This window comes from Neovison vison, chromosome 7, assembly GCF_020171115.1.
Source record: "Neovison vison isolate M4711 chromosome 7, ASM_NN_V1, whole genome shotgun sequence".
Lineage (NCBI taxonomy): Eukaryota > Metazoa > Chordata > Mammalia > Carnivora > Mustelidae > Neogale > Neogale vison.
Genome location: NC_058097.1, coordinates 147,715,660 through 147,742,901, shown reverse-complemented (window position 1 = coordinate 147,742,901; position 27,242 = coordinate 147,715,660). Strand labels below are relative to the sequence as shown.

The following is a 27,242-nucleotide window of genomic DNA, read 5'->3' as shown; positions in this document are numbered from 1 at the left end:
TTTGGTGTATACCTAAGAAGCCATTGGCAAATCTGAGGTTATATGGGTGTACCCCCATGCTTTCTTCAAATAGTTTTATAGTTTTAGCTCTTAACAGTTAGGCCTTTGGTCTATTTTGAGGTAATTTTTACATATGGTATAAGGATGGATCCAAGTCATTCTTTTTGCCTATAGCTATCTAGTTGTTTCAGCATTATTTGTTGACAAGACTGTTATTTTTCTGGTGAGTACTCTTGGTACCTTTGTCTAACATCAGTTGATCACAGGTGTGTGAGTTTATCTGTAGACTACCAGTTCTGTTCCATTGATCTGTGGATCTACCTTCATGCCAGTACCTCCCTACACTGTTGCTTTGTACTGCGTCTTTGAAATCGGGAAGTGTGAGTCTTTCTAACTGGTGTATTATATGGATTTTCATTTATTGAACCACCTTTATGTACCTTAGATAAATTCCACTGTTCCTAGTATATAATCCTTTTTAAAAAAATTACTTTTAAATCATGGTGGGATATACATAATAACAAAAGTTACCATCTTAACCATTTTAAGTGTACAGTTTAGTGGCATTCAGTATGTTCACATTGCTGTGCAGCCATCACCACCATCTGTCTCCAGAACTTCTTTTTATTTTGTAAAACTGAAAAACTACCCATTAGGCACTAACTCCCTGTATCCCCCTCCCCCATGCCCCTGGAACTCGCCCTCTTACTTTCTGTTTCTACATATTTTCTGCCCTAGGTATACTATGTGAATGGAATCATACAGTATGCACACTGTATGTGCCTAGGAGTGGATTGGCTGGGTCATATGCTAATTCTCTGTTTGATTGTATGAGTAATTGCTGAACTTTTTTTTTTTTTAAATAGTGGCCAAATAAGTCAGATACATTGACTTATTTTACTTAAAACATAAATCACCTCAAGGGTCATCTGTATTATAGCAGACTTTCGTTTCCTTTTTAAGGCTAAATGATATTTCATTGTATGAATAAAGCATGTTTTGTCTGTTCATCTGTTGGTAGACATTGAGTTGCTTCTGCCCCTTGACTGTTGTGAATAATGCTCCTCTGAACATGGATGTCAAATGTCTTTCTGAGTCTTTGCTTTCAGTTCTTTTGGGTCTATACCTAGAAGTGAAATTGCTGGCCAGTAATTTACATTTTTAATATGTGGCTGGATTAGCTTTGCTAGTATTTTGTTGAGGACTTTTGCATATATATATATATTCATAAGGGATATTGATCTATAATTTTCATGTGATGTTACTGTCTGGCTTTGGTGTCAGGGTAATGTTGACATCATAGAATGAGGTAAGAAGGATTTCCTCCTCTTTCCTTTTTTTTTGAGAAGACTTTGAGAAGGGTTGGTGCTCTTTTTTCTTTAAATGATTGGTAGAATTCACCAGATCATATGGCTCTGGGCTTTTCTTTGCTGGGAGTTTTATGATTACTTATTTCAGCTTCTTGTGCTATGACTTTATTAAATTAACATTTATTAGATGGAGCACAGAATGCTGGTTGGTGAGCCATGGTTAGACAATAGACCACAAGAGAAATTGAAATAGAGAAGTTTTTTACTTACAGGTCCTAGAGGAATTATAAGGGCATGCATTTAAGGGACCCCAGAGGAAGATCAAGGCAATTGTAGAGAAAGGTAGGACCTGGAGTACGGTGCCTTTATTAGATCTATGGGTGGAGTGCTTTGGAAATTCTGGGCTATAGGTAGATTTGTCAGTTCAAACCAAAAGAATAGGGTTATGGTAAGCTCTACCAGGGCTTTTATCTAAGGCGCTTAACGCATCATACAGGCACTGGGAACCGGGAGAGACCATTGATCACAAGTCCCATCATGAGTTCTTGTAAACAGACTTACAGTGCTTGTGTCTCTGTGGCGTCCTGTTTAGGACATGTGCTTCCCTGAGAGCTCTAGTTAGTTTATGGTCCTTGCAGGCCCCCTTGTCCAAACAAAATGGATGCTGAGGCAGTGGTATCAGTGAGTAGTTTAGCTAAGTAATGACTTGACTTGTCTCAACAACTTCTTGTAGGTCTGTTCAAATTTCCTATTTCTTCTTGAGTCATTTTGGGGCATTTTTGTGTTTCCAGGAATTTCTGTTTCATCTAGATTATCTGATTTATTGGCACACAACTGTTTATAACACTACATGTGTTTTACAACACTTTTTATTTCTGTAAGGTTAGTAGTAATGTTCCCATTTTTATTTCTGATTTTAGTGATTTGTGTCTTCTCTCACTTTTTTTCTTAGTCTAAGCTTGAGTTGTTGATCTTTTTAAAGAACTAACTTTTGGTTTGTTAATATTCTCTATTGTTTTTGTATTCTTTATTTCCTGGATCTCAGTTCTAATATTTATTAATTGTTCCCTTATTTTGGGCTTAGTTTGTTCTTTTTCTAGTTTCTAAAGGTGGATATTTAGGTTATTAATTTGAACTCTTTATTACTTCTTTTTTAATGTAGATGCTTACAGCTGTAAATTTCCCTTAGCACTTTTTCACTATATCACATATTATTTAATATGTTGTACTTTCATTTTTTAAATAAAGATGTTATTTATTCATTTGTCAGAGTGAGAGAGAGAGAGCACAAGCAGGCCGCTCCGGCAGGCATGGGGAGAAGCAGGCTCCCCACTGAGTAAGGAGCCCACTGTGGGACTTGATCCAGGAACTCTGGGATCATGACCTGAGCCATGACCTGAGCTCATGCTTAACTGACTGAGCCACCCAGGCGTCCTTGTACTTTCATTTTTATTCACCTCAAAGTATTTAATTTTCCTTGTGATTTGTTCTTTGACTCACTCCTTATTTAAGAGTGTGTTGTTCACTTTGGAGTTTGTGGATTTTCCAAATTTCCTTCTGTTACTGATTTCTAGTTTCATTCCATTAAAGTCAAATAATATACTTTGTATGATTTCAACTTTTAATAATTGATTGAGACTTGTTTGGCGGTTGAACATATGATCCAGCTTGGAGGATGTTCCATATGCACTAAGAAGAATGTATATATGGTTGTGTTAGGTGGAACATTCTATATACGTCTAGTAGGTCTAGTTGATTTATAGTATTATTCATGTCTTATAAATTTTTTTTAAAGATTTTATTTATTTATTTGACAGAGAGCGATCACAAGCAGGCAGAGAGGCAGGCAGAGAGAGAGAGAAGGAAGCAGGCTCCCAGCTGAGCAGAGAGCCTGATGCGGGGCTCGATCCCAGGACCCTGCGATCATGACCTGAGCCGAAGGCAGCGGCTTAACCCACTGAGCCACCCAGGCGCCCCTATTCATGTCTTATATTCCTTGTTTATCTTTTATATGGTGCTTTCTTTTCTTTTATCTGTGCTTTCCATTGTTAGGTGGGAGTTGACATCTCTAGCTATTTCCCACTTTAGTTTTATCAGTTTTTTTTTTTAATTTTTATTTATTTATTTGACAGAGAGCACAAGTAGGCAGAGAGACAGGCAGAGAAAAAGGGGAGGAAGCAGGCTCCCGGCTGAGAAGAGAGCCTGATGCGGGGCTCGATCCCAGGACCCTGCGATCATGACCTGAGCCAAAGGCAGAGGCTTAACCCACTGAGCTACCCAGATCCCCAGTTTTATCAGTTTTTGATTCATGTATTTTATTACATGTCATTAGGTGCATATATGTTTATAACCCTTTATATTATACAGTGTCCTTCTTTGTCTCTTGTAATGTTTTTTGTCTTAAAGTCTATTTGTCTGATATTAGTATAGCCACTCCAGCTCTCTTTTGGTCGCTGCTTACATGGAATAAATATCTTTCTGTCCTTTCAATTTCAGCTTATTTGTGTTTTTGTTTCTAAAGCATAACTCTTGTAGATAGCATTAAAACAAAATCTGTGTAGCTGATCTCTGCCTTTTAATTGAAGTGTTTAATCCATTTACACTTAATTAATTACAGAGACAGAAGGACTTCTCTATTTTTTTGTTTGTTTCTTATATCTTTTGTTTCTTTATTCCTCCATTACTACCTTCTTTTGTGCTATGTTTTCTCATGTGATATTTTGATTTCTTTGCCATTTCTCATACATACATTACAATGTATCTTTTCGTTAATTCTTAGTGGTTGCCCTCAGGATTATTGATTGATTACAATCAGCATCTTAATCTATAATCATACAGTTTAAATTAATACCGACTTAATTTTAATATTATACAAAAACTGTTCTTCTGTATAGCTCTGTACCCTTACCTCTATGTTATTATCACATTATATCTTTATAATTGTGTGCCTGTCAAGATAGATTTATGATTATATCATGTATTTTTCTAATTGACTTTTAAATGTTAAACCACTATTGTATTCTTAGACTAAATTCGGGCAATTATGATGTGTTACTGTTTTATCTTTATAGTGTATTACTAGTTCAGTTTACTAATGTTTTGCTAAGGATTGCTTTGTCTGTGTTCATGAGGGATATTGGGGTGTGTGTGTGTGTGTGTGTGTGTGTGCGCGTGTGATATCTTTGTCAGGTTTTAACATCAGTAATGTTGATCTTACGAGTTGGAAACTGTTCTCTTTTCCTCTATTTTATTTTTGTGTTAAATTGATGTTATTTCTTAAATGTTTGATAGAATTTATCAGTGAAACCATCTGGACGTACACTGTTTTGTGGGAAGCTTTTCAATTATTTATTCACTTAAATAGATATAGGATTATTCAGACATTTTATTTCAATTTTGGCATGTTGGGTTTTTTCAAGGAGGGTGTCTGATGCATCTAAGCTGTCAAATATGTTACTGTAAAGTTGTTCATATTCTTCTAATAACCTTTTAATGTCTGTGGCAATGTAATTTATAAAAATGCTTGTATTAGTATGGTAGCAAACGTTTATATAGTACTTATTTCATACTTTTCACTTTATAAGTAATGACTCTTTTGATTCCCACAGCAATTGGTGGGGTAGATAATGCTATCGTCTCTGTGTTCTAGATGAAAAAACAAACCAGAATTAAACTAAGAGAGTTAAGGTGCCATGCTCAAGATCACAGAGCTGGTGTATTAAGGGCTTAAATTATAATCCACGTGGTCTGGGTCTAGAGTCCTTTTTTTCTTGACTGCTGTTTACTTTGCATTTCTTAAATGACAGATACCTGTTCTTTTCTTCTTATGGAATTTTGCTGTTTTCTTTCTGGTGCTCTTCCCACCTTTATTTCACTGGTAGAAATATTTACTTCTGGTATTACTAATTAGGACTTGGAATGCCTTTCCCCATAAAAACATTATATATGATGGCTATACATGCTTGAAATATTGTTTTTTTTAAGGAACTTACTTATTTATTAGACAAAATGAGGGAGCAAGTGTTGGAGGGCAGAGGGAGAGAGAGAATCTCAGTCAGACTACCTGCTGAGTGAAGAGCTTGATGAGGTGCTCGATCTCAGGACCCTGAGATCATCTCCTGAGCCAAAAATCAAGAGTTGGACACTTAACTGACTGAGCCATCCAGGTGCCCCTTGAAATATTATTTATAATACTAATCTTCAGTCACATCATATGTTAAAAAGCTTTCTGGGGCTTCCCCAGGAAGTTCACTACAATTTATAATGTAAAACAGGGTTTCTCTATGAAAATACTAGAAGATACTTATTTTAAATACACTTACTTAAAAGGTTAAACTTCAGTTATATGGAAATTTTACTTTTTGGAATCCCTTAATGATTTGAATTTACTGAGGCTAAATCATAATTTTCAGAAGACAAACAATAAGATTAATTTTTTTTTAAAGATTTTATTTATTTATTTGACAGAGAGAGAGATCACAAGTAGGCAAAGAGGCAGAGAGAGAGAGAGAAGCAGGCTCCCGCCAAGCAAAGAGCCCGATGCGGGGCTCAATCCCAGGACGCTGAGATCATGACCTGAGCCAAAGGCAGCGGCTTAATCCACTGAGCCACCCAGGCGCCCCAATAAGATTGATTTTTACACATTCTGTTTTACTTTCATTAATTTGTTGATTAATGTCTTTCAGGGTTATTCAAATGCTCAGAAGAGTATTCTTCTTCAGGTGGATCAGAACTGTGTTCGCAATTCTTATGATGTCTTCTCTTTGCTGCGGTAAGAAACTTCTTAGACCTCCTGCATTTTCTAAAGAATCTTCCTCATTTTGAGTTTGTGACATTTCTGTGTGAGAAAATGTATGGGAGCTTTAGAAGCTGTTATTCAGGCTTAACATTTTTTAGTGAGAGCTTCATAAATTTTGTAGCTACAGTGATTTAACTTTATCTCTTTCGCAAAGCCTTTGGAACGCCATTTCCTTTCTCTGGACAGTGGGAGAGAATGATTGGAAGCCAATGATCTTAAAACAGGGACATGAGCTGTTTCTGGTTTTCTGTACTGTAAAGAGCAGCAACCAGAGGTACAAAATTTAGTCTTATCAAAATCTTAACAACTACAGCATTACTAGAAAAGCCCTCCAATAGCCCCAGACATGGCTTAGAGTTTTGACCTGCTGTTCATCTTAAAAGAATCATGTTTGGCAAGGCAAAGGAGCTTTGCATGAATCTCGTGCTCAGAGGCTTAACTAACTGCCTTAACTCTGTATTTTCATAATGTCTGGGCTTAATTTTGAAACATTTCTAAATTTGTTTTTAATTTTCGATGTGGTAGATCATCAAGGACATTTTCCCAGGAGACAGGCAACCAAAATAAATGCAATTCAAAATAAAGGTAACAGTGACACTCAGCCTGTGTTCACCCTACTCAGACAGATGGTTCATTGAAATTTGATTTTGGCAGTATTTTTCTAATGTTTACATAACACATCATAAATTTCAGACCATTAGACAACTTCAATATATCTACTAGAGGACGAGTCCAGAAGGATGGTTGGACTCTTGTCCAATTGGATGATTGTTTATTTTATAAACATTATGAAATGGACCTTTTCTTTGCAAATCTTGAATCTTATTATACTTGATGATAAAGTTTGGTCGCATGACCTGTGTAAATTGCTCTTAAGAGACCATCATTTCAATTAAAGTAACCACAGACATTTGATGGCTTTTGATTCTTATCTGAGCCGTACTTTCACTTTGACTTTTTAGGATATGTAAGAGAACGCACAGGACTTAGTAATTGGATGGTGAAGAGAAAAAGCAGGAGGTGTCAAAATATATAACTCGTATTTTTGAGTCTATTCAGTTTGAGACTACATTGAGTTTTAAATATTGCAAAGAGGAATGTACAGAAATAGTTTGAAATATGAGTAAACCACTAATATTTCTTGACCTGTTTTCCTCATGAAATGAGGGTATGGATTTCACTATTTTAAGGGTATGTCCGAGTGTGAGATAATGTGATCTTATTAGTGAAATCTGTAGAATCAAAAGAAAAGGAAATATGAAGTCAGTGAAAAGAGGAGACCTGGGGAAAAATTGCGTCATAGAATCTAAAGGAATAGAGATTCAAGCTGTGTTGAGTGCTCTGTGATGAGACAGGAAAATAAGGACTGAAGAAGTGCTGTAGGGTCTTGGGAAACAATGTGGTACAATAGAGAATGCTTTGGTTAACTTGACTCTGACTTCAGTTGTCCCTGGTTTATCATAATTCATTTAACGTTTCTGATTCTTCCAAAAGGTAGAGGCAGTAATATTTTAAGTTTGTATAACTTACGAGCATTTCTATATTTACTGTCTTATACTCTTTGAAGTTTTTTGTGTTTAGACATCAGGGATCAGCCTTTGTCTTCAGTGTAGAAGCTGAGGCCAAGAGGCATTACAGGATTTATCTGAGAGTACACAGCAAGTAAGGGCCAGACTGGAGGTTGGTGTGAAGTTTTCCCACAAGCAGGTTTTGCAGATTCTTTTCAGAGTCTCACTTACCTTCCTAGATTGGTGGTTACAAGGTAGTTATAAGGTACACATAGCATAATGACAGAGAAAATTTCTGAGAACCACAGAGCCCTTCCTAAATGCAAAATCATTGGGGGAATTTGGTAGTTAGTGCTCAATTATTTAACATTGATTCTTGCAATATGTCTCTTGGGGGTCTCATTTCTAGGGTGCTTTCCAGTTTCCTCAGGTGTGTTAGCAGTTTGATTTGCCTTATTTATTAGCAGTGGCCTTATCATTAGCATTGCGTGTATCATTTATAGCTGGTAACATAGATGTACTCTTTTGAACCAGATCATGTGTCCATTTACCAACCAATTTACCAGAGCCCAGAGAGTTACTCTGGAACTAGAAACTTAATACTATAGTCATCAACATTAATAAGTAACATGGAACTTCCTTTGATAATTCTCTTAGACATTAGTAAGGAGTAACCACCATCTATCTGTTTGCTAAATCAAAAGCTCTTCTTACCTTATAGTTCTTGGCATGGTTTATGCTTGCAGGTAAACTTAATTTTGTGCTGATCAATTTAATTCATTTTCCCTTCTTTAATTCAGGTAACATTGTACCTAGATGGGAGTAATTTTTAAAAATACACCTTTTCGGGCCGCCTGGGTGGCTCAGTAGGTTGGGCCTCTGCCTTCAGCTCAGGTCATGATCTCAGGGTCCTGGGATCGAGTCCCACATCGGGCTCTCTGCTCCGCAGGGAGCCTGTTTCCTCCTCTCTCTTTCTCTCTCTCTGCTTGCCTCTCTGTCCACTTGTGATCTCTCTATGTCAAATAAATAAAATCTTTAAAAAATATACAAATACCTTTTCTTTCCTTGATGCTTTTTTTGGTGTGTGAAATTGTTACTTCTTGATCTGTAATTTTATGTGAAAACATAGAGTCTGAATTCTTTAATATCACTTAACTTCACAAAATTCTCAGTGCCATTTGGAATCAGGACTAGAATCCTAGTCTCTTGAGTCTGTTTTTTGAAAGTATATTCTAGTTAGTAACTTTCACTGTGTTATAGTGCCACTAGGATGCATATTTCCTTGCATATTTTATAATGTGAATGTTACAGAAAAAATAAGAAATCTTGACTAAGGCAGGGATTTTGCAACACCTACAACGCAAGCATTAGAACCCCTTCAGGTGGATATGTTGTTTACCATTTTTAAGAAAACAGTGACCTGAGGTTTTATTCAGATTTTTCTGCCTATAGTTGAAAGAATGTAGGCTGATTTCAGTTTTACCAAAGTAATAGCAGGTCTTTTCAAATTTACATTCAGTGTTTGCAGTGGTAATTACATTTTGCTTCTTTAACCCTTAGAAATTCCAGGATTAAGAGTTAGTTTTCATGTAAGCAGACGTTTAATTAGGAACCACTTTACTCCTTACATTTGACGCATTACCCTTGAATTAGGATGTTCACCACAAGGTGTCAATGTTGCTCTTTTACTGGCACTTAACATTTTATTTATTTTATGGTTTTAAAGTGAGAAAAGTTGGGTTATAAATTACAAGTGGGAATTTATTTTTAGAAGTTAACTTTTTTTTTTCCTCTTTTATTCCTTCTAGGTTAAGGAGTTTCAAGGCTTATTAGATAACTTTCTCCTTTTGGTTCTGATGATTTTATTTGATCCTATTAGTGATACAGGGTTATTGGAAGCTTAGAAAGAGAAGGAGTGACATGGTCGGGTGTGCAATTTAGATTTCTAACTGTGGGGACTGTGTGGAATCAGTGGGATGGAGCTGGAAGCAGGAGACATCTGTAATCCTAACTGTTCTCTGAGATTGAAAGATTACTTTTGATTTTTAAAAGGTCATTTTTTTCCCCCTTTCATACTTCTTCAAAAAGATAGCTCTGCTATAGTGAGATTAAGTGAGAATAATTCAGGTTTTCCTCTAGGGCAGTTTTTATTGCCCCTTTCCCCTTCTTGACATGTCCTACTTTTGCCACATTGAAGAAGTGGAAATATGGTGGAAAATCATGGGCCCTCCGCCTAGGTTCCAGTCCTAACACTGTCATATCTTATACCCATAACTGGATGTAAGACTTTGGGCAGATTACTTTGTATGGCTCAAACTACTTTTGTGAAATAGCTATTATATTTATCTCAGAGGGGTGTTATGAGAAGTAAGGCAAAATATTTGAAGGATCCTAGGACAGCTACTGGCATATGGTAGACATTCAGTACATAATAGATTTTGTTTGCTTTTTTCCTTCCCCCATCGTAGAATTCATGTTTCTTTTTTTATGTTAGCATTAGTTTTTTCAATTTCCAGCCTAATTTCTCTTTCTTTTCTTGGCATTCTAGACTACCACCTCTGCTTTTAGCCTAACTTTTGTTAATCCTGAGCAATCATGATAAAAGTGTTTAATGGGTGTATGTCTTTTCTCCCTAATGACATTGAAAACTTCTTGAAGAAAGGGATTATTTCATATGACTATATTTTTTCCTCTCTATCATCCTGAAAATTGATGGTTATATTGGAATTCCCATGAATGCTGTTGTGATCCTGGAGTCCCACGTCCTGTAGACTAGATCCTACAACCCTTCTGCTTTACTCTTTCTCCCTGAGTACTCTCTTCCATTACCACAGCTTCACCCAACACAGCCACATGTTAGTCTCTGCCTGCCTCTCTGCCTACTTGTGATCTCTGTCTGTCAAATAAATAAATAAAATCTTAAAAAAAAAAACCCTATATGTCTAATTCCTTCCCTTCTTTTGGATTTCTGATCTGTATTTTCCAGTGACTGTTAGACATTAATACTTTCATGTTATGTAGGAATCTCATCCCTAACATGTCCCGAGTTAGATTCGTTGGTGTTATTCTCCTCTTCCTTTTCTTTTCCCTGTATGTCTCCTGTCCTATATGTCATCTTTTCAAGCACCCAAGTGAACATACCCTTCTTTGTTCTCATCTCTATTTTCTGCGACTATTTCTTGACCTCCTAACTAGTCTCCCTACTACCAGTTTTTCCTTCATGTAATTGATAGCTGTTGTTTGTTGAGCAATTACTTTGTGCCAGGAACTTTTCTTACTGCTTTACATTAGTTCTTCTAGTTTTCACAGCAGCTGTTTCTATCCTATTTACAGATGAGGAAGTTGAGGCACAGAGTAATTAAGTAGCTTGGACGAGGTCTCACAAGTAGTTCCTCTTAGACTGTATTCAAGTCCAGAAAGTCTAGCTCCTAAGCCTGTATTCTTAACCAGTATATTCTACTGCCTTCTGATCTTTTATATTGCTTTGGTACATTTTATCTGCTGCACTGCTGCCAGAGTAACCTTTTAAAAAATATATCTGTATTGTCACTCATTGGGCCTACAGTCTTTGAGCCATCACATATAGGATGAAGCAAACACTCTTAATGTGATAGTCAAAGGACATTGTTCTGAACACCCTATAGGGACTAGTGTCCTTACTTTAAGTCCTCCTACCACTGCCTGTGCAATTAATGGCTAGGATTAAATTGAGTACACACTGTGTTGTAATTAGCTCTTAATTGTCTGATTCTCTGTCCTCTCAGCGCCCCCAAACGGAGGGCTCCTTTAGGCAAGAGTCTTTGTTTATTGGTCTCTGTAGTAATCCTATCACAGTGCATATCATGTATATTAAACAGATAATAAATGGTCTTTTGATTTGATCAGACTGAACTAATCTTCAGGTTACAGAGGACTAGCATTTTGTTGTTCTAGTTAATTGGTTTGCATCTGGCAAAATGAGGGTCATAAAAAATTTCTAGGCTGTTACTTAAGAAGTGTTGAAAGTGTAATCAGATCTGTGAAACTTCAGCTGCCTCTTTTCTTTCTGCCACTGCCTTCCACATAACATCTGGTGAGATTTCAGGACTTTGTGACTTTTTAATCTTACTCCTTATGTGGATTTTTCTGGAAGAGCTTTATCTGGCTGTCTGGAGGTAAACTGTTCCCGCCTTCTGCTTTGATAGAAAATACTTTCTCCTTTAAAATTTCAATTTTAAAAGGGAAATGCTTTACATCAAATACATTATTCTCCAGATAATGTATAGAAAACAGATGGGATGATATATAAGGGCATAATCTCTGTCCATATAAATTTTGGATGTGATAATCAACTTTGAGTTACAGAGAGAGTAACCGAAAGGCTAACCCTGCCTGATGAGCTCTCTGTGGTAATTACGAGTGTAGAGAATATGGCTAAAATGCAGCTGTAAGCAAAAGAGGTCACAGAATTTATGTTCTAAAACTCATATATCTTGCCATTCGTAGTGGCGACTAGGCTCTTACTTAGGGTCTCATGAGGGGGTGTGCTCATTTAAAAAAATGCTCTCATAAGCGTGAGGGTGTGCTCATTTAAAAAAAAGTATATTTATTTATTTTAGGGAGAGAGAGCATGTGTTTTTGAGTGGGGAGGGGTGACGGGAATGGAGTTGCAAGGAGGGGAAGAGGGAATCTCAAGCAGGCTCTGCACTGAGCATGGAGTCCGATCTGGGGCTGGATCTCATGACCCTGAGATCTTGACTTGAGGCAAAACCAAGAGTTGGGTGCCTAACCGACTAAGCCACCCAGGTGCCCCTCTGTGCTCATTTTTAATAAATTAGAAGGGGAATTAAGAGGATTACTGTTAAAGTAGACAAACCGACAACAAAGAGAAGTGAAAGCTTGTTGGTAGTTTGCTCTGTTTGTGATTTACTGTTTGATTCTGGAGCATAATTGAGTGGTAAATCATATTAGCTACTGTCTTACCTTTAAAGTCACTGTGTTTGGGCTTGTAAATAGCACTGTTACTACTTCATGTAAAACGAGGGCAGAGCGAAATAGTCCAACTGTAAAGAGAGACAGGCTAAGTGAAAAAGCACAGCTAGATTCCCTTTTCTCTGTGTAGTTGTCAGTCCTTCACTGGGCACATCTCCGTGGTGCAGTTTATAACTGAAGTTAATAATGAGAAGTACTGGGCACCTGGGTGGCTCAGTGGGTTAAGCCTCTGCCTTCTGCTCAGGTCATACTCTCAGGGACCTGAGATTGAGCCTCGCATCAGGCTCCCTGTTGAGCAGGGAGGCTGCTCCCCCAACCCCTGCCTGCCTCTCTGCCTCTTTGTGATCTCTCTCTCTCTGTGTCAAATAAATAAATAAAAATCTTAAAAAAAAAATAAGAAGTACCAAGTGAACCATGTTAGTTTTAGCTAATGCTGTTTCTGTGTAACAGATGAGGAAACTGAGGCACAGAAAGGTGACATGACTTGCCCAGCACCACAGTACAAGTTGGTGTCAAAGCAGGTTTGAATAAAGGTATAAAGGTCTGCTGGGCTCGGGTTATGTGCTTTTCTCCATCATGCCACGTTGATGCCAAACCATCAGTAGAATAAAAAGGTGTGATTATTTGAGCCTGGGTCAGAAAACAGGGGCACGTGTAAGTTCTAGAAAGGTTTTCAATCAAAATTTAAAAGGAAAAAGTTTTGGTATTTACTGTAAGTTTTGGTTAAACAAAGACAGTATTTATGTGTAGGAGCACATTTTATTCTTATTCATCATTCTCTCCCTATGTACACACAAATATGTTTACATGCACATAAATACACTTAAACATACATATATTTAGAAAAATAGAATTTTAATAAAATATGGAAGTTATTTAGGTGCAGTTAAAATAATTTTTTTATTATGTTCAGTTAGCCACTGTATAGTACACCATTAATTTTTGATGTAGTGTTCAAAGGTACAGTTTTTTCCCCCATCTTTTTACATTTAAATTTTTCTTCTTCCTTAAGCCCTTCTCCCCTACTTCACTGTCAAAAAAGCACAAGCCACAGCTTGAATGTTTGTCATCCCTCTTCCCCTCATCCATATATTAAAATTCAATCCCCAGTGTGATGGCATTTGGAGTTGGGGCTGTGGGGTCTGATCTCAGGATGGGGATTAGTGTCCTTATAGAAGAGGCCCTAGGGAAATCCCTGCCGCTTCACCTCCTGAGGTTATAGTGAAAAGACTGTGAACCAGGAAGCAGGCTCTCACCCAAGCCAGTACCTTGATATTTGACTTCTCAGCCTCTAGAACTGTAAGAAATAAATTTCTGTTTATGACCCACCCAGTCCATAGTATTTTATTATAGCAGGCTGAGCTAAGATAGCTCCCAAACACAAAACACATGTCCACATGATCCATAGTCACTAATTCACCCATGTTAATAATTTAATGTGTATCTGTCTCTATTTTTTTCCCATGGTCTTTATGCATATGTCATAGATTTTAGTATAGACACATAAACATATATATGTATGTGCGTTAAGAGGTTTAATTGCTTTTTACAAAATTGGAGTGGATATTATATATCTGACTCTACATACTATTTTTCTTTCCTTTTTAAAAATTTATTGTATACTGTATGGTATTTTATTACATCGATTCTTTGGCTTCCAGGTGGTAACCTTTCAAAAACTTTTTAGAGCAATTTCTTAAAACCACTTATTGCCTTTAGCTCTAATAGAATCTCACAGAGCTCTGCACCATACATACTATTTTTCTTGTTCAATATTCCCTATATAGATCTCTCTCTCTTTTTTAAGGATTTATTTATTTATTTTTAGACAGAGAGAGCATGAGCAGGAGGGGCAGAGAGAGAGGGAGAGAGAATCTCAAGCAGACTCCTCACTGAGCACAAAGCCCAACATGGGGCTCAGCTTCATGACCCTGAGTTCATGATATGAGCCCAAACTGGGAGTTGGATGCTTAACTGACTGAGCCACCCAGGTGGCCCTGTACAGATCTCTTCAGTTCATTCTTTTATTGGTTTCTTGATAGTCCATGATAGGAGTATACCATGTTTTTAACTATTACCCTCTTGCTAAGTGTTTAATATTTACTCAGGCTCTAATTTTTTTGTTTGTTTTGCCATTATGCACAATATTGCAGTAAATTTTATATAGAAATACATTTCTTTATGGGGGGAGGGGGGTTGGGAGAAGGGGGGTAGGGTTATGGACATTGGGGAGGGTATGTGCTTTTGGGTAAATTGGAAGGGGAGATGAACGATGAGAGACTATGGACTCTGAAAAACAATCCGAGGGGTTTGAAGTGGCGGGGGGGTGGGAGGTTGGGGTACCAGGTGGTGGGTATTATAGAGGGCACAGCTTGCATGGGGCACTGGGTGTGGTGAAAAAATAATGAATACTGTTTTTCTGAAAATAAATAAATTGGAAAAAAAAAAGAAATACATTTCTTTATATTTATGATGTATTTACTTACATGGATTAAATTTCCAGAAGATTTAATTAATTAATTAGAGAGAGAGAGAGCAAGGGGAAGAGTCAAGCGAGGGGGAAGTAGAGAATCCCAAGAAGGTTCCACACCCAGTGCAGAGCCTGATAAGGGGCTTGATCCTACCACCCTGAGATCATGACCTGAGTCCAAGGCAAGAGTCAGACACTTAATAGACTGAGCCACGCAGGAGGCCCCAAGAGTGGCATTTCTGAGTTAAAGGGCATATATTTTTTTTTCCAATTTATTTATTTTCAGAAAAACAGTATTCATTATATTTTCACCACACCCAGTGCTCCATGCAAGCTGTGCCCTCTATAATACCCACCACCTGGTACCCCAACCTCCCACCCCCCCACCACTTCAAACCCCTCAGATTGTTTTTCAGAGTCCATAGTCTCTCATGGTTCACCTCCATATATGTTTTTTAATATTAAGAGATGTTAGATTGTTTTCCCAAAAAATACAAATAATGTGTGGCATTATTCCTTATCTTGAATGCCAGCTCGCAACAGGAAATCATTTTTTGGTGATTTTTATTAAATTTCCTTAGCCTCACTGTAAGTGCTTAGTCTGAGCTACAAGTGACAGTGAACATCTTTTCTTGAGTTTGTTAGCTGGTTAGCATATTCTTCTGTGATTTTGCCTATTCACATGCTGAGCCTGTTTTTTTTATTGAGTTGCTTGCATTTTTTTCATAAAATTTTAAGAGTTCTTGGTATTTTTTCCCCAAATCTATGAAATTACATCTTGTCTTGGAATGCTTTCCATAAAAGTTTGTTTGTTATATAATTCCACCTTTTCTTGTATATCTTCTGAGTACTCAGACTTGGCTGAAGTCTCTCCTATACTTTGGTTTTGCATATATTTTATATATTTTTTTGAGATTTATATCTTCCTTTTTAGATGAAATCTTTAATACAACTTGGAATTATTCTTAAATAGGTTATGTAGATATCCCATGTATTGTGAGGTAGATTAGTTTTCTTGACAGATGAATATCCAGTTGTGCCACTACCCTTCTTTTTCCACTGAATTTAAATACCTAACCCTTGTCATATATTAAAAGGTCATATATACTGGATCCATTTCTGGATTCTCTTTTTGGTTGTGATATTTTTGTCTATTCCTTTGGTGGTTTCAAATTGATCTAATTAGGGTAGGTTTTTTTTTTTTTTAATGTGTTCTGCTATCAAGTAAGGCAAATCCACCTCTTGCTACTCTTCTTTTTCATAACTGTTTTTGGCTATTCTCAGAACTTTATTCTTCCATGTGAATGTTATTTGTTCCTATTCTTTAAAAAAAAAAAACTTCATTGAAATTCTACTGGGGATTTTTGTATTCATTGGCTTCTTTTATTTTAGAAGCTGTTATTTTTATGATATTAGTATTCCCATCCAAGCATGATTGGATGTCTTACATATTGTTAAATTTTATTTTATTCCTTCAATAAGATTCTTTGATAATACAGTTTTCTACATATGGTCATGTGCCTTTTCATTAAGTTTGTTTTTAAGTATGTTATAGTTTTTACACTGTTGTATAAAATACATTTCCCATTTCCATTGCTTCCCAGGGAAAATTTTAAGAAAATCTTCTATTCAGTATTTATATCAAATAATTTTTCTTATTACTATTACTTTTTTAAGGAAATCCCTCTTGGTTTTCTTGGCAGACACTCATTATCATCAATAAAAGGATGGGTTTATTTGTTCTTTTGAGGGTTTATAGTGATTTCTACTCTTATTATGTACACTAAACCTTCTAGAACTCTCAAAATAATGTTGAAAAGTAATGGGAATAGTGAGCATGCTTGTCCAGTTGTTGTTTTAATTGAAAGTGTCCAATATTTTGCTGTTCAGAATATTTTGGAAAATATCTTAAATAATTCTTCCTATTTAACATTTTTATTAGGAATGGATGCTGAGTTTTTGGCAATGCCTTTCCATGATTATTAACATTGTATGTTTTTCTTTAATTTATAGTTGTAATAAAGTATGTAGATTTCCTGATACTGCATTACTACTTAGTTATAGGTCATTCGCTGGCTCCTTACTATAAGTGAGGTTGGTATATAGTATTCCTAGTATGTAGCTGTTTCTTATGGGGAAATGGGGCTGAGTAGGTAATCATTTTTCCTTAGATCTAAAAATGAATTGGGAAACTTTTCATCTTTTCTATGACCCTAATCTGTAAAATGATGCATTCTGTAGACCCTAATCTATAAAATGAGGCAACCTTATTGGGCTGTTTGGAGGATTAAATGAATTAATATGATGTACTTAGTATAGTGCCCGAGTATAGTTAGCACTATATATGTTACGTAGTAGCAGCAGCAGCCAAAACACATGAAATAATTTTGGAAATTTTTAATTCTTAAATGTTTGTTAGAATTTAGCTGTTAAATCATCTGGTTCGGTGCCTTTTATAATGCTAAATCTTACTCTAATACCTGCTAAGCTGTTTGCTCTGTCCATTTTTTCCTATTTCATGGTTTATTCTTGTCAATTAATTTTTGCTAAGAAACCATCTATTTCCTTTAGTTTTTTAAATTTATTGCTGAAATGGCATATATATTTTTATTTTATAATTCACTTGATCATTTTAATAATTTATGGCACATTTTGTAATTAAGTCCAGAAACCACTCTAGTACTTCATTTAGAAATATTCTTGGACAGGATGCTTTCTGATGTTGAAGAATTCTTCTATCATATGAGCTAAAACAAACTATTTGAGATAATATTTTCCTTTAAAATGTTAGAATAAGAATGGAGAACTTAAACTACACAAGCTTAGTGGATTTAGATCTAGTTTATAATATTGTTCCTAGTGTATAACACAAACCTGACTTAGAGTATATTTATAGTATTTGTTAAATGAAAAAATGGTTAAATTAATAAATAATAGATGAAATACAATCTTGTTGGATAATAACTGAGTAACAGGTAGACTTTGGGAGGAACTTTTTAAGTGATAGATTGAATTTTTTATTTTTATTTTTAAATTATTTTTATTTTTTTAAGTAGGCTTCATCCTCAGTGTGGTACCCAATATGGGCTTGAACTCACAACTCTGAGATCAGAACCTGAGCTGAGATCAAGTGTCAGACATTTAACTGACTGAGCCACCCAGCCACCTCTAAAATGATAGATTTTTAATCACGTTTTCAAAGGTGATACTGACCTTGGATTTGTTCTTTCCTGATTATAGTATACTTTTAATATAAAATATCTAAGTACTTAATTTTGGACAAAGCATTTGCTAATGAAAGTCATGGAAAACCATCATATGGTAAGGTAAGTTAACTCCTGTTTATTAAATGAGTTAACCAATAGATCTGATTGTGTTTAGGACCTTTTCTAGGCTAAGTCTATTTTCTTTAGTGTACTGAATGTTCAACAGAGAGTAGGAACATAGTGGATAAATTAAATGGGCCTTCTCTAAAACGGTGTTCAGAATTCCTGGCTTGGAGCAATAATTAATTTTTAAATGTTGTTGGAATGATTAAAGAAGTGTATAAAATCACTGTAAAGAGGCAAAGAGCATCCTTTGAGGGCAAGTAAGTATATGAGTAGTCTTCTGCCTAAGAGATGTTCTCTGTCCCTGCCCCTGTCTTTCAATTCTGGCTTAAATTCACAGGGCTACTTTATTAAGACTGCTTTGTTTAAGATGTCACTGCAAATGATGTCTTTACCATCACACCCCACGTGGCTGCCTTGTAACTTTGCATTCACGCTGGTGCCAGGCATGTTCCAAGGCAGCTTTCCAAGGTTTAGTGATTTCACCCTGATGTCTCTGCCAATAAAAATAACCAGTTACCATTAAACACATACCCCACCCATAACTGGATTTTTACATGCTGTTTTATTAAGAGAACTTATCAGAGATTTTAGGAGAATTAATACATTATGCTTATCAGAATATCACCTGGCCCTTGAACTAAGCTTTATTGTAAGAGTGGGACATTTTACCTTGGAAGAGAATCTGAAACTCAACATGTTTATCTGTTGAGGAGTGTGGACTTTGTAATAATAATAGCCTCATTCCAGTAGTTCATTCTGTATGACTGGAAGTACTTTATTAACAAAAGCAGCCAGATTCTTACTTTGTAGACTTATATTCTATTAGGACAGATTAACAGCTACAGCAACCAAGGGGTCTTAGATTCATGGAGAAATGAGTAATTTCTAAATATTTCGTTGGTATTGCAGGAATAAATCTGAATCCTATCTCTTTGTGTGCCTGCACAGATGGTAGGGAAGGAAAATAATATCTGAGTATCTGAAACATGAAAGGCAATTAAATGCTAAAAACTTAGCATATATATTTTTATAATAGTCACAATCGCCTTGATACTATTATAATTCTATTTTACTGGGAAGCAGACTGCAACTTAGAAAAAGTGAGCTAGTATCTTTTCAGAATCCAGATATGTCCAATGGCAAACGCCTTTCTAATATATTTCTCCATCTCATGGAAGAATTCCCTGTGACATTTCTTTTTCAAAACTGCCTAACAGTACTCATAGCCCTTCCAATAAAATTGCTTTGGTGGTAAACCTGACTATAAAATGGGCCAGGCATTTCTTAAAGTCTTGTGGTCCTTGCACAATGGAGGCTTTCATAATAGCCTTTCCTAGAGCCATCTAAAGTATGCTTAGCATACTCCTTTGCTGGAAGTTGTTCACTAAAGTCTATATAGGTTTGCTTTTGAAGAGTGACTCTATAATTCTTTGACCACATAGTTCCCTTTACTTCTTTTCACTTGATGTGGTAAGCATAAAGTGATTAGACAATGGTTTTTCCTTAGTTGGCATCCCTCTCTGTTTTCAAGCTCCCATCTCTTAAATTCTGACTCTGCAAGAAGCACACTGATATCATAGAGGTACAATAAGTTTTCCCACAGTAGCATTGATTTTTTCCATCTCACAGATTCCTTGATTCTAGTAACAGAGTCAGATATGAACCTTGGAGTACAACTGGCTTTAAACAGTTTATGGGGAGATTTAAACATCTGGAGATATAAATTTATGGAAAACTTAATGTAAGCCAAGAAATGGCATCAACAACTTTTAGAAAGGAGCTAATATGGTCTTATGTTGCATTAATTAAAATACAGTGTCCATGTCAAGTCTTCATGGACTTTATGTTCACTAAATCATATTTGGAATGTTCTGTTTAGTTTGAGTCCCTGTTTACTTTGACAAGAAAGATCCAGGGGTGATGTCAAGGGTGATGAGGGGTTTTAAAACAGTCATATGAAAACTAGTTCAGAATAGAAGATATTTTATTTTATTTATTGAGAATGTGCATGCATGTGAGCTGGGGTAGGGGGTAGGGGCAGAAGGAGGAGAAGGGAAGAGAGAATCCCAAGCAGACTCTATGCCCAGCATGGAGCTCGACACAGGACTTGATCTCATGACCCTGAAATCATGACCTGAGCCGAAATCAAGAGTTGGATGCCTAACAAACTGAGCCACCCAGGGACCCTAGGAATAGAAGATAATTAGCTTAGAAAAGTGAAGATTTGGGGAATATAGTCACTACCTTAGAAATAATTTGATGAGCAGTTATTTGGGTAATAATAATAAAATAGACATATTTGTTGAACATGGACTGTCAGGTAAAAGCCTTTATATACTTTATCTCATTTAATCCTCAAAACAAATTTACGTGATTGATGTTATTGTTATCCCTCTTTTGGTAATGAGGAAACAGATCCAGAAAGGGAAATTGACTTGAATAAGGTTGGATTGTGAAAGAGTCAGAAAGAAAATTTCCTATCCTTTCTCACATGCTGGCACCCACATTTTATAGAATAAAATATGTAGGTATACTTTTCCTGTGGGTAAAATAATGATAATGCTAAGGGGGATCTAGAGTAATGAGGATGGTAGGATGATTTATTTTATTCTTTTGATATTTATTTGAGAGAGAGAGTGTGTGTGCATGTGTGTCAGTGGGGTAGGGGCAGAGGGAGAGAATCTTCAGGCAGACACCCTGTTGAGTGCGGAGCCTGAAAAGGACTCAGTCCCAGGACCCATAAGATTACAATCTGAGCTGAAACCAAGAGTTGGATGTTTAACTGACTGAGCCACCCAGACACCCCAGGATGAGTTATTTTAGATAGTGATCAGGGAAGACCTCACCGAGAAGAAAATATTTGAGCAAAGCCTAGGGAAAGAATAGGCAGCAACCTGTGTGGGTATCTGTAGGAAGAACATTCTAGAGAGCATGATTAGTAGGTATAAAAGCCCTGAGGTGGGAGAGAGCTTGGTTTATTGCAAGAGCAGCTAAGGAGTTAGTCTAGTTTGAGCATAATGAGCAAAGTTGGCAAAAGCCAGACTGTGTAGAGTTCTAGATTTTTCCCAAGTGGGATGGGAAGATATTGGATGATTTTGAGCAAGGGAGTTATGAGATCTCATTTTTAAAAAAATATTTTATTTATTTATTTGACAGAGAGAGATCACAAGTAGGCAGAGAGGCAGGCAGAGAGAGAGAGAGAAGGAAGCAGGCTCCCTGCTGAGCAGAGAGCCCAATGCGGGACTCGATCCCAGGACCCTGAGATCATGACCTGAGCCGAAGGCAGTGGCTTAACCCACTGAGCCACCCAGGCGCCCCTGGGATCTCATTTTTATTTAAAGACAACGACTCTAGCATGGAGAAGAGACTGGAGGAAGGGAGAATGGCAGGAGAGAGATTCATTGAGAGACTTGTTTCCAAGTAAGAGATGGGAGTGACTGAGGCTGTTCTGGTAGCAGTTGAGGTTAATTAAGAAAAGTGGTAGAATTCTGGACATATTTGCTAACCACATTTGCTAATGGATTTGGTGTGGGTGTATGAGGGAAATTGGGGTTAAGGATAACTTCTCAGATAATTAATATGAGCAACTGGGTGAATTGTAGTGGTATTTATGAAAATAAATGCTGTGAGATTCCTGGGAGGAGAAGAAGGGGGTAATGGGGAATCGAGAATGTATTTGGGGCATATGGGTTTTGAGATTGGTATTAGTTATGAAGGGGAAGGTGCTGAGAGGCAGGTGGATATGCAGTTTGGATTTGGGGGTCAGTTGGTGCCAGAGATGTGAATTTGGGAATTCTGTCAGTCAAGTTCAGGGTAGAAAATATCAACCACTCTAGATATCACCAGAGATTTTATTTTATTTTATTTTTTTGGTTTGCTCTTTTATATCATTTTTAAAAAATTTTTTGGGAGGTAGAGAGAGAGAGAGAGAGAGAATGCACCAGCAGGCATGGGAGAGGCAGAGGAAGAGGGAGGGAGAGAATCTCAAGTGGGCATGGAGCCCGACGTGGAGCTGGCTCTCATGACCCTGAAATTGTGACCTGAGCCAAAATAAAGATTGGATGCCCAGCTGATGGAGCCACCCAGGTGCCCCAGTCAGAAAGAATTGGGTGTTTAGGGGGCTGGAAGAATAGAAGTTGGGAAGCTGCTACTAGGGTTCAGAGGCACACTACCACAAGGCTTCAAGGTCAACCCACCAAACCTCTGGTCCCAACAAACTGCTGCTGGTGACATAGGCATCCCATACCCACTAGGCACCTATATGAGAACACTCATAGTGGAGAGAGCCTGTTGCTGTAGCTGGAAGAATGGCATCTACCTTCTGGATTTTGCTAGGAAGAAGAGGATAGAGCAGAGAATGGGCAGCCAAGGAGATGGGGGAAATCTAGAACACGGTGTCCCAGAGCCAAAGTAAATCAAGCCTGTTCAGGATTGTGCTCAGCTGAAACAGTGCTTGTTGATTGGTTTGGTAAGATGAGGGCTGAGAATTAAATGCTGACTTTAGCAAATTGGAGCTCATTGGTGACTTATATGACTATTTTGATGGTGTGGTAGGAATAGGTGAAGGAGAGAATGGAAGTGAGGAAATGAAGACAAGAAGTACACATTATTCTTGCGAAGTTTTTCTCTACAGAGGAGCAAAGAAATGGTACCAAAGCTGGAGGGAAATAAGGGGTCCAGGGAAGTGGTTTTTGTTTTGAGATAGGAGGCAGTATATTCATGGGCTGAAGGAAAATTTGTGGATGCATGAGAAGAAGCGGGGATAGCAAGTTCAAAAACTTTTGATAAGTGAAGGACAATGGAATTCAGTGTACAAGTGGATGTTTGGCCTTAGGAAGAAGGACTGTGCCTCAGGGGAAGGCAGAGTTTTTGGTTACAGATATAAAATCAGTTGGTAAATTTGCTGATGGGTGAATGAATAAGTTGTCCTCTGATTCCATTTTTCAGTGGATCATCAGCCAGGTGTCGGGAAGGTGGAAGGAATGTATAAGGTTCGAAAAGAAAAGAGAAGGGTTTAAGATAGGCATTTTGGAGAATGAGAGAGTGAATTAGTTAGGCCTGGGTTGTCAAACTTTAGCCTGCCTGGGAATCAGGGGGAGGGATGGGTATAATACTAATTGCTGTGCCCCACCCCCAGAGTTCCTGATTCACCGGGTCTGGGATGAATTTGCATTTGTAACTCTTCCAGGTGAACCTGATGCTTCTGGACCAGTGAGCATATCTTGGTTATAAATTTAAGGGAGACCATTCAGCATGCTTGAGTGTAATTTCTTTTGCTTTATTCCGCTACTTGTGTACAAAGGTGGAGAAGGCAATGGCTTAAATTTAACCAGAAATAGGGTTTTGCCAAGTGAGTTCAAGGGGAAGAAGAATGAGCCATAGGAGTGATTGACAGTGATGTGTAAGCTGGATAAGGGGAAGTGAGGACATGCAGGAAATGACCGTCAGTGAAAAAGTGCTAAGTTCAGTGGATTAGAAGTTCTGATGGTGAGGATGAATTGTTGGAGAGAAGGGATCTGGAAATACGGACAGTGATGGTAAGAGGTTGGGCTGCTTGAAGTTGAGGTTTTTAAAGCTGCTGAAATTATTAATTGTGATTTAAAGTAAAGAATATGTGGCTGGACTGGGTGGAGGTCAAGAATCTGAGAGTTGAGTATTGGATGATCTTCTACCTGAATGTGGAAGTCGTCAAGAAGAGCGGCAGGAGCAGTGGTGGAGCAGGAGGCGGTGAGTTAGGCGCTAAAATCCTGCCGCTGAGCGGGAATGGGAGGGTTATATATCGCAGCAGCGAGAAGGGAAGGTGGAAAAGTAGCATAATCAGTATGTGTGTTAAAGGGACAGAGGGTTTTCAGAGCACAGGGAGGGCAGTGATCTGGAAGGCAGCTGTGAGTTGCAGGGAAGGCAATTACAAATCACCATATAAAGTTTTATAACAGAAAACAGCCAAGTGTTGTGCTGGTTATAGGAGAAAACACTTGAGCCCCACTCGGGCCATACATAATCTTATTTATTTCTCACAACAGCCCTGTAACAGTAGGTATTATTATCCTCAGTTTTACAGATGAGGAAACTGAGGCTTACAATAATTGTCCCTATAGTCATAACTTATAAATACTGGAGGGGGCATCGTGTGAGTCCAGTGAAAGCCAAAGGAAGGCAGATACTGACTGAATATAAGAAGGTACTTCTTAGCAATAGAGGTGGGCACCAGTGAAAGTGTTCCTTTGGAGGAAAAGGCGAGCTCCCTATCCCAGAAGTAGATGTCTGCCTTCTGTCTTCACCACTGCAAACGATTTAATTGTAAAATGATACAAGGAGAAAACCAACAAGGAGGAGGGGAATTGGCATTTTTCAGCTGTTGGAGGAGGGGGCAGGAGGATGATAGTTGAATTCAGTTATCTCTAAGATAAGAGTCTGTGATTATGTGGTGATTGCACAACATTGTGAGAATGCACTAAGTGCCACTGAATTGTGCATTTTAAATTGTAAGTTGTGTATTATGTGGATTCCACCTGTTTAAAAATATTTATATTAAATTGTTTATTTCCATTTTAATCTGCAGGCAGTTTACCATTCTACAGAATTTTACATGTTAGGCCCTTTGGGTACGAAAAAGTAGAAAAGTAGTGATTGCTTTCCTGGAACTTAGATTTTGGATATGTGTGGGTATGTGCATGTTATGAAAAGATAACAAATCATGAATATTGGTCAATCCTTGCTGTTTCTCAGTCTTAGAATTTGAGGTAGCCCACTTTGCTCAGTTTTTAAGATCTGCAAGCTGGAACTATGACATCAGTTCAAAAGTGTGTGGGGGAAGATTAAGTTGATATTTTAAAAGAGCATCTTGTCAACTAAATCTCCTGGGAAAGGAGTCAGTGGCAAAAACAGGTTTGTTGATCTTGTAAGTTGTGTTTTTGTTAGCCTCGATTACAATCTGGCAGAATTTTTTTGAAAATATATTCTTTGTTTAAATAAGACTATTTTTTCAGGTTTTGTTGACTAGTTTCAACTAGTGTTTGAGGTATTGGCTTTACACAATGGTGTTAAAACATCCTGAGTCTGATGTTAGCTGTTCTTTATTTGGTTTTTATTTTTTTAAATATATTATGTTTTTGTTACAAAGTGTTTTTCAGAAACATGGCAAGCTAGTAGAGTTCCCATTTCTCCTGTACCCAGTTTCCCCTGCTCAAGGTCTTTCATTAGTAAGGCCGAGTAGGAAAAACCCAGTCACCCTCCTGTTTCTCCTTCACAGCACTACCTCACTCACAACACTTCTGACACCAGATGTGTGTGGGGTTTCCACACTCTAAGCAATTCCGCAACACCTTCTGAACATCCTCCAATTCAGCTCAATTCTGATGCTATCTATTTGAAGATGGCATCAGATCCCACAGGTTAGGGGCTCAGTCCTCCAAGACTGTTTCCATCCCACTTCAGATGCCAGTCTCAAGTCCCGGGTGTCACCTGCAGAATTGACCAGTCAGCTATAAATCAAAGGTTTCTAACCCCCTCTTTAGGTTTGATCAGTTTGCTAAAGTAGTTCACAGAACTCAAGAAAACAGTTTACCTAGTATTTACTAGTTTATTATAAAAGGATATGATAAAAGATACAGATGAACTTTCAGATGGAATAGATGTATAAAGCAAGATAGGTGGGAAGGGCTTTGAAGCTTCCAGGTCATCTCCTGTGCCTCTTTCCCAGCACCTTTATGTGTTCAGCAACCCGGAAGCTCCCCAGGTCTCATGTTACTGGGATTTTTATGGAGTCTTCATCACGTAGGCGTGATCAGTTATAACTTCATTCCCAGCCTCTTTCCCCTCTCTGTTGAATGGGAGACAGGGCTGAAAATTCCAAGCTTCTAATCATGGCTTGGTCTTTCCGATGATTAGCCCCCAATCAGGAGCCACCAAGATTGTCTCATTTAAACAAAGACTTCTACATCCCAAAGTTCAAGGAATTTAGGAACTGTGTGTTAGGAACTCCTAAGTTTTTTTTGTGCTCCTAGTTTTTTTATGATTTAGGAAATTACAAGGGTCAGGGTACCTGGGTGGCTCAGTTGGTCAAGCGTCTGCTTTTGGCTCAGGTCATGATCCAGGGGTCCTGGGATTGAGCCCCATGTCAGGCTCCCTGCTCAGAGGAGGTCTGCTTCTCCCTCTCCTGCTCCCCCTGCTTGTGCTCTCTCTCTCTCAAATAAGTAAATAAACACAGTCTTTAAAAAAAAAATTACACGGGTCTTAGGAGCTCTGTGCCAGGAACTGGGGGCAAAGATGAATATATATATTTTTTATTCTCTCACAGTGGTACATTTGTTATGATTAGTGAACCACTATTAATATCTTAACTAGGTTTTATACTTTCTTCAGATATGCTCTTCTAAGATCCCGTATCTGGATACCATATTACCTTGAGTCGCTATGTTGCTGGGGCTCCTCTTCACTGTTGGAGTTTCTCAGACTTCTCTTGTTGATGACCTTGACAGTTTAAAGGATCACTGGTCAGGTGCTTTGTAGAAAGTCCTTCTTTTGAAATATCTGATGTTTCTTCACTATTGGAGTTTTTCAGACTTCTCTTGCTCATGATCTTAACAGTTCAAAGGATCGCTGGTCAGTCTGATGTTTTTATTGTTAGTAGATTAGGTTTATGGGTTTTCTGACGGTCTTGGTGATCAAACAGTTATGACTATATAATTGTGAGGATGTGTATAGAAACCAACAGTCAAGAAATTAGAATATAAACCATGGGAGCATGCTGTGTGATAAACTGAGAATTTGGGGATGAATTAGATACAGGGTTTAGTAATCCAGTAATCTAAGAAAAGAATACTGGTCAATAATTTGAGATAAAATGTCACT

At 37.6% G+C, this 27,242-nt stretch overlaps 1 protein-coding gene across 1 annotated transcript in view; it reads left to right on the top strand.

The window, feature by feature from the left end:
- The window catches only part of UVRAG (UV radiation resistance associated), a 305,816-nt gene that overhangs the window by 82,578 nt on the left and 195,996 nt on the right, over nt 1–27,242 (top strand). Inside the window, exon 6 of the mRNA XM_044258508.1 lies at nt 5,996–6,081. Within this exon, the coding sequence (XP_044114443.1) occupies nt 5,996–6,081 (86 nt within the window). The remainder of the gene's footprint in view (nt 1–5,995; nt 6,082–27,242) is intronic.